This window comes from Phalangium opilio, unplaced genomic scaffold (genome assembly GCF_054372755.1).
Source record: "Phalangium opilio isolate 3A_F unplaced genomic scaffold, DU_Popi_V2 ptg000217l_1, whole genome shotgun sequence".
In the NCBI taxonomy this organism is placed as follows: Eukaryota; Metazoa; Arthropoda; class Arachnida; order Opiliones; family Phalangiidae; genus Phalangium; species Phalangium opilio.
The window spans coordinates 1,448,873-1,456,656 of record NW_028324218.1 but is presented as its reverse complement, the minus strand read 5'-3'; the positions used below and the strand labels follow the sequence as shown (position 1 = coordinate 1,456,656).

At 37.2% G+C, this 7,784-nt stretch overlaps 1 protein-coding gene across 1 annotated transcript; it reads left to right on the top strand.

Annotated features, from left to right (window-relative positions):
- Positions 1–5,913: 5,913 nt before the first annotated feature.
- Positions 5,914–6,867, top strand: LOC149615485 (speckle-type POZ protein-like). The gene has a single exon (XM_089857164.1). It carries the CDS (start codon positions 5,914–5,916, stop codon positions 6,865–6,867), a length of 954 nt encoding a protein of 317 aa, XP_089713290.1.
- The last annotated feature ends 917 nt before the right edge of the window (positions 6,868–7,784 follow it).

The following is a 7,784-nucleotide window of genomic DNA, read 5'->3' as shown; positions in this document are numbered from 1 at the left end:
ACTCTGTATCCTCTTAATATGCTTTAGTTATGTAATATGATTCTACCCAGGCGAGCCCTTTTTGAACATTTGCTTTCCCGTTCATCAAACTTAATTAAGATGGGCATCGCACCGTGCAAGGGTGAATTCTACAACAGTTTGGTTATACTAAATCCTCAGCAATCAACCCACAAACCTCGTCTTGACATGGGGGACAAAAAATACATAAGCACTTACGCCTTGGCAAATAGTTAAGCGCTAATAGAGCATGATTCGGTTTAGTAACCTTGTGCACTCCAAATGTAAAATGATGTTGCATGGAAGAATCATGTTACAATTACTAATTTCCACTCTTTGTAGTGGTACACTTCTCTCCAAGAGAATAAGTATTATATACGTCTGATTTTACAGAAATATTATGGGGGCGTTTGTTTGGGGATGCACCATTAATAAAAATGTCTTCATTCCCATTTATGGATTACACGGTCTGTTTAAATCTTTATGTGTTTCATCTTTGTTCCTCAAAAGTTTGGCAACGAGAGCGTGTTAGCAAACATTTTGTTCCATCCATGTTTATATTTACGTCACATTATTTATTTCAAGTTCCATTATGACGTGACGCGCATCCTTCAAAAATAATTAATAACCTTCTCTAACGCTAAGCCTAACTCATCACCGAAACCATAACCTTTTCAAGGTCCATTTATCAATACAGTCATTGGTTACTTACGAACCCTTATATGAAAAGGCGGGGAAACGATTTTCCAGGCTGACACTTGACCTTAGCAACCTTTACCTAAGTCATTCCTACACATGCACGTGCGATAAAGAAGGCGCCTGCTGCTGGTAAATGATTGATCACGTGACAGCCTCGCTGCTATGGTATGTACTTAACTAAAAAAGGCGGGAAAACGATTCGCGCCTTTTATTTATATAAGTGTAGAGAGAGAAAAAAAATCCGGGCCATATTTCATAGCAACGCCTTGAGGATGGGGGCCCATTTCTAAAAGCAAGATGTTGTGGGTCCCACGCGGTCTTAAGGACTCGATAGTAATTAAAAGACTCGACTCGAGATTGTATTTGTATTAGAGCTTTTTTAAGGACTCGAGACTCGACTCGAACCCCAAAAAACTGGACTCGCACAGGCCTACAAATTTTGTAGGCTAAAAGAAGAACACTTCAGTCAGCCTGCCTGCTTGAAGTGGTACATATTATACTTTTTAACATAGAGCGAAAAAATAAAAAATTAACGTTTTTTTAAAGACGAAATTTAATGGGAATGTAGTGTTTATTTTACGTAATCTATATTATTCTTTTTTGAAACTGTAAAGTCACGATTAGGTAACGTCTAGTCTAATCTGTCAACGCTAGGTCTCATTGTCATTCGCGCTCCAGTTGAACGGTTGATAAAACCAGTACACGTTGTATAATTATTGATAGGCTTAAGGTTCGAAAATAATTCTTTGACGCTAAATTATGGCCACCGAAGCGACATCAACCCAAAGAATTTTCAGTATAAGAAAGCAAAGATTTCGTCAAAAAATATCAGACCTTCTTCTATGGACCATAAATGTTGCAGTGCATGCTCAAGTTGGAGATGAAGTACACCCGTGGATAATGGAGAGTTACTACAAAGATTACGGAAGTTACGGTGATGAGCGGTTCTTGGATTTGAGCGGGTGCTGTGCAAAGAAAATGAAGTACAAAAGATGCTATTGCAAGGTACAATTTTACAGTAAAGATGAAAAAATCACGATCCACAAGGGATACATGCAAGAGCCATGGTTCAATCAATTCGTATTTACTAACATCTACTACTTGGAGGATTATGAAAATTTATCGCGTCACTACGAAGAATTCGAAATCATTATCACCATTGTTTCGTGCGACGAGAAAAACTTTATCGAAAGACAAAAGACTTTGTTGGACCAAGGAATTCTAACGGACACAGTCATCAAAACCGAGGATCAGGAACTTCCATGTCACAAGTTCGTATTGGCGTCGCACCAGGGTTGGCAAAAATCCGGATAATTTGAATAAAATCCAGACCAGTGGTTTTTATTGGATTAAACCGGATTTTATTGGATTTATCCGGATTTTTAAAAAACATGAGTTATTTTAGTTTTTTTTTGAAGGCAAAGTACTTCTGTTTAGCTCTTATTTTAGCTTTGGGGCACTCCCCGACCCCTAGCCCCGGTTCCAATACAAAATCGTCTTCTAGTTTAACTGCTAAAATGTTTTCATGAAATCAATTTATTTCCTGAGTGCACGAGCCTAACACTAGCGCGGCTCCAGTGGATCTCTTACAAGGGGACTTTTCTTCTAAACTCCGTGTTTGGCTTGGCAAAGGCTAGTGGGCAGGATATATACATGCACGTATAAATCCCGCCCACAAATGCCTCTAGCTTTCCCAAGCCAAAACTGGAGTTCGTAAGGAAATTCGACTTGTAGGGGATCCACTGGAACCACGCTATGCTTTAAGTTCGAGTAATACTGGTAATATATTGCAAGCTGTAACTGGACAGTAACTGCTAACATAACTATTAGTTTTTCCATTTATAATAAGTAATCTTTAGTTATCGCTTCAAATATTTTTGCCTTGTTTCTTGTTGTATTTTAATTATTTTTATGGCACAAAATTGATTTTTCCCCATTCATAATTAAGCCGGATATTTTAGGTGGATTTTTTTAAGTGGATTAATCCGGATTAAACCAAGTGGTTTAAACCGGACTGGATAGGTAGTTGCCAACCCTGCGTCGCACTCGGAATACTTCAAGAAAATGTTCCAAACCGATATGAAGGAAACTCGAACGAATTCCGTCGACTGGAGGGGCGTATTTGACGCCCAAGTGGTCAAGGATTTATTGCATTTCCTCTACACCGGTCAAACCCCCCCCCCCCAACATTGTGGAAAACCATTTCGAACTGTTAAAAGTCGCCCATCTCTGTCTTTTACCCGACTTGAAGATCTTGTGTGAGAAGAGCATAATATCAAATATTTCCATAGATAATATAGATTGTGTAGTTCAGTCAGTGATAACGTACGAATCTAAGCATTTGAGAAAAGAGTTCTTGGAATTCATGGCTGTCTATTGGGATGATATATTAGAAACAGATTTCTTTAAAAAATTGGAACGAAACGTTTGCGTAGAATTATTCAAAAGTGTTTTCGAACTGTTCAGGGAAGACATTCTGCTAGGGGTATATCGTTTTAATAAAGAATGTCCATCTTTGACATGCTCTTAAGAAAAAATGATAAAAAAAAATTATGTTTAATTTTTCTTTAAGAAGTTTTTATTAATCATTTGAAATGTTCTGTTCTTAAAGTTTTTACTGTATTCGGATTTTTGTTTTAATAAATTAAATATGAATTATGAATAAACTACGTGGTTTAGTATCAGGCGTCAAACATTCGTAAAAAGGTATCAGATATAGGCCTATAACAAGTACCAAGATCTCATTCAAGTTAAGAGAGAACGTTCGAGTCAGTCTAATCCGCTTCCATGAAGTCAGAGTTATGTTTTTTTTTTCTGGGAGGGGCCTACTTTAAGTCGGTTTAGCGCGCCACCTCCTAACCGGAAATTACTGAATAAAATGTTAAATGGACGCGGCCAGTAGCGACCCGAGAGTCGGCCTAGGCAAGAAGTCGAAATAAACTATTGACAACAATGTTAAGTAATAGTATAAGATTCAGATTAATAACATCGGATCGGCCTTATTAAAAATATATTTTTTATCAATCGGGGTAGGGACAGATAAAAACAATGTTGATTTTAGATTAAAATATGGCTATTTACTGGTTAGCAGTTTAAACACTACTGTCTCGTTTCACCTCAACGATATTCATAGTTTGCCAACGCGAGTATTAAAGTTAAATAAGACCTATAACCGCGGCGAACTTATTATTGTGGTCATGGCTCGTGTTTCTATTTTTAGTCAACTGAATTATTAGATACATGTTGAATTCAGTTCTACTCTTTGGAATTGCTTCCGGCACTCTCTCTAAGGCGGAATAGGTATGTCTGTTTGCAGATACAACTATACAACTAAAGTCTAAGCTGATGGTGATACCTGGTGACTTATTTTTTGAACAATATAAATAATTTTTTTGCGAGTTTGAAACTTAATACCCTGATGAATCTAACAAAGTGAAACAAGTTGGAAAATATAGGAGAAAACCTTCGATTATAGGAATTTATAGGAAGGCATTGGAAAAATAGGAAAAAATAGGAAATATAGGAAGTCTAGTCACCCTGAAAGGGTGTCGAACTACAGTTAAAAGCAAGAACAACCGCAATTGCGAAAACCTTTGGTGGACAACCCACCCTAGGGAGGCTAGACGTTTCTCGCAACCCTAGCTGATCGCCGCGAATGTCTTAAACCAAACGATGACGATGGAGTTAGAAGCCAATGAGACAGATTGGTGTCTATGTGGAATAGACGGAAGACCAGTAGATGGTGGTGTTTAGAAGCCAGTATGTACAGACTGGTGTCCAAGTGGGATGGACAAAGACCAGAAGATGGTGGTGATTAGAAGCCAGTATGTACAGACTGGTGTCCAAGTGGAATGGACGAAGACCAGAAGATGGTGGTGATTAGAAGCCAGTATGTACAGACTGGTGTCCTAATAAACTGGATATCACTTCTTGGTATAATCAGTTATAGATAGATATTTGAGAAAGCGGTATATTTGCTTGTTGTTTATGGACAGTCACAATAGGCCATTATAGAAAGTTTTCACGGCTTGCGCACCTTGTTGATTTGTCCCGCCGCGCCTGCGCATTATAACAGCCATACGTCACCAAAATTCTCTCGGAAGTGACGTCACTAAACTCAACAACCAAGGCTTAGATCAAAATTCTTAAATAAATATACTTTACGTTAGATCTAATCATTATAAATTCATACGAGTATCAAATATCAACATTAGAATAGTTCGGCATAATATGAATAAGATTTGCTGGCACAAAGTAGAGAAAACAAACGAAGAACAAACGCGTTAAAAAAAGCCCACCATTTTATCAGTCTGCTTTATCTCTCCAAATCTTGCCTCCAGTTCGTTTTTTTTATAACACAAAACTGGCTGAACTGAACTGACTCAGTTTGAACTACAAGAGGGGACAAGTACCCATAATTCCTTTAGAACTTTCTGTAAAGGCCTATTCGTTACCAAATTTGACTAAACTGCAAGTTGATATCAGTAGGGATAGATTTAATTTTAGATGTAGGAATAGTTTCCGGTTAGTATTCACTTCAGTCCGACTCATAGCCCACTATAGAGCCCCTCCCTCCAACACGTACCGAAAATTTTAAATTATCTTATTGGCTCACTTAATCAACGTTTTGATGACGTTGCTAACGGGGACGGTGGCGAAAAATACGTAATTCCTTTTTACCTCTGTCGCTATGACCCGCCTCTTCTTTCATACCCCCCGTCCCGGGGAAGGGGGTCCGGGACTTTGACGCGACTCGAAGCCCAAAAAACTGGACTCGCACAGGCCTACAAATTTTGTAGGCTAAAAGAAGAACACTTCAGTCAGCCTACCTGCTTGAAGTGGTACATATTTCTTATAGAGCGAAAAAATAAAAAATTTCCTAACAAAAACTCGAGTATTCAAACACATTCCAGTGCCAGTTTTTTTACCTCCGTTGTAACTACTTTCTATGGAATCACGTGAAAACGTAATTTAACATAGTTAACGTTTTTTTAAAGACGAAATTTAATGGGAAGTATAGTGTTTATTTTACGTAATCTAAGCCTATATTATTTTTTTTTGAAAATGTAAAACCACGATTAGGTAAGGTCGAGTCTAATCTGTCAGAGCTAGGTCTCATTGTCATTCGCGCTCCAGTTGAACGGTTGATAAAACCAGTACGCGTTGTATAATTATTGATAGGCTTAAGGTTCGAAAATAATTATTTGACGCTAAATTATGGCCACCGAAGCGACATCAACCCAAAGAATTTTCAGTATAAGAAAGCAAAGATTTCGGCAAAAAATATCAGGGCTTTTTGAATGGACCATAAATATTGAAGTGCATGATCAAGTTGGAGATGAAGTACACCCGTGGATAATGGAGAGTTACTACAGACCTTACGGTGATGAGCGGTTCTTGGATTTGAGAGGGCGCTGTGCAAAGAATATGAAGTACAAAAGATGCTATTGCAAGGTACAATTTTTCAGTAATGTCTATGATGAAAAATTCACGATCCACAAGGGATACATGCGAGGCCCATGGTTCAATGAATTCGTATTTCATAACATTTACTACTTAAAGGAGTATGATAATTTATCGTGTCGCTACCAAGAATTCGAAATCATTATCACCATTGTTTCGTGCGACGAGAAAAACTTTATCGAAAGACAAAAGACTTTGTTGGACCAAGGAATTCTAACGGACACAGTCATCAAAACCGAGGATCAGGAACTTCCATGTCACAAGTTCGTGTTGGCGTCGCACTCCGAATATTTCAAGAAAATGTTCCAAACAGATATGAAGGAAACTCGAACGAACTCCGTCGACTGGAGGGGCGTATTTGACGCCCAAGTGGTCAAGGATTTGTTGCATTTCCTCTACACCGGTCAAAACCCCCCCAACATTGTGGAAAACCATTTCCAACTGTTAAAAGTCGCCCACCTCTGCCTTTTACCCGATTTGAAGATCTTGTGTGAGAAGAGTATAATATCAAATATTTCAATGGATAATATAGAATGTGTACTTCAGTCGGTGCTAACGTACGAATCGAAGCATTTGAGAAAAGAATTATTGGAATTCATGGCTGCCCATTGGAATGATATATTACCAACAGATTTGTTTAAAAAATTGGAACGAAATGATCGCGCAGAATTATTCAGAAGTGTTTTCGAACTGTTAGTGCCTAAATGATTTTAATTAAAAATGTCCATTTTTCATATGCTCTTTTGAAAAAATTATAAAAAAAATTATGTTTCACTGTTAGTGGCTAAATGATTTTAATTAAAAATGTCCATTTTTTATATGTTCTTTTGAAAAAATTATAAAAAAAAAAATTATGTTTCATTTTTCTTTAAGTACCTAAACTTTATTAACCATTTGAAATGTTTTGTTTTAAAGCTTTTATTGTATTTCGATTTTTGTTTCAATAAATTAAATATGAATAAACTACGTGGTTTAGTATCAGACGTCAAACATTCGTAAAAAGGTATCAAATACAGGCCTATAACAAGTACCAAGATCTTATTCAAGTTAAGAATTAGTTCTGGATTAGTTTTAAAGATATACTTAAGTTACTATTAAAACGGCCGTTCTATTATAACGTTATGTTAGCTGAACTTTTCCTGTTTTGCAATAACGTACATGGCGAACATACAGGGTGTTTGTGAAAAGTCCATCAATAATGAAAGGGCGTATTTATTGGGCCATTTTGAGTCGAAAATGTTCTATGACATTTTGCCGTCCGAGCCACGGTTTTCGAGTTATGATTTGAATATTTTAGGGATGACCCCTTCATTAAATTAGCGCTGTCTTTCAATTTCTTAATTAAATTTAAGGGGTCATCCGTAAATTACTCCAATCATAACTTGAAAACAGTGGCCCGAACGGAAAAATGTCATAGAACATTTTCGACTCAAAATGGCCCAATAAATACGCCCTTTCATTATTGATGGACCTTTCACAAACACCCTGTATATGAAAACCAATCTAAATTCAGTCGAATCATTTTTGCACGAGTTATTGTTATAAAAATTAGCCAATTAATTAGTTTAAATTTAACAAGTAAATTACAAATAACCGGAGCGAGCTCCGCGAATTTGGAGCTCTGG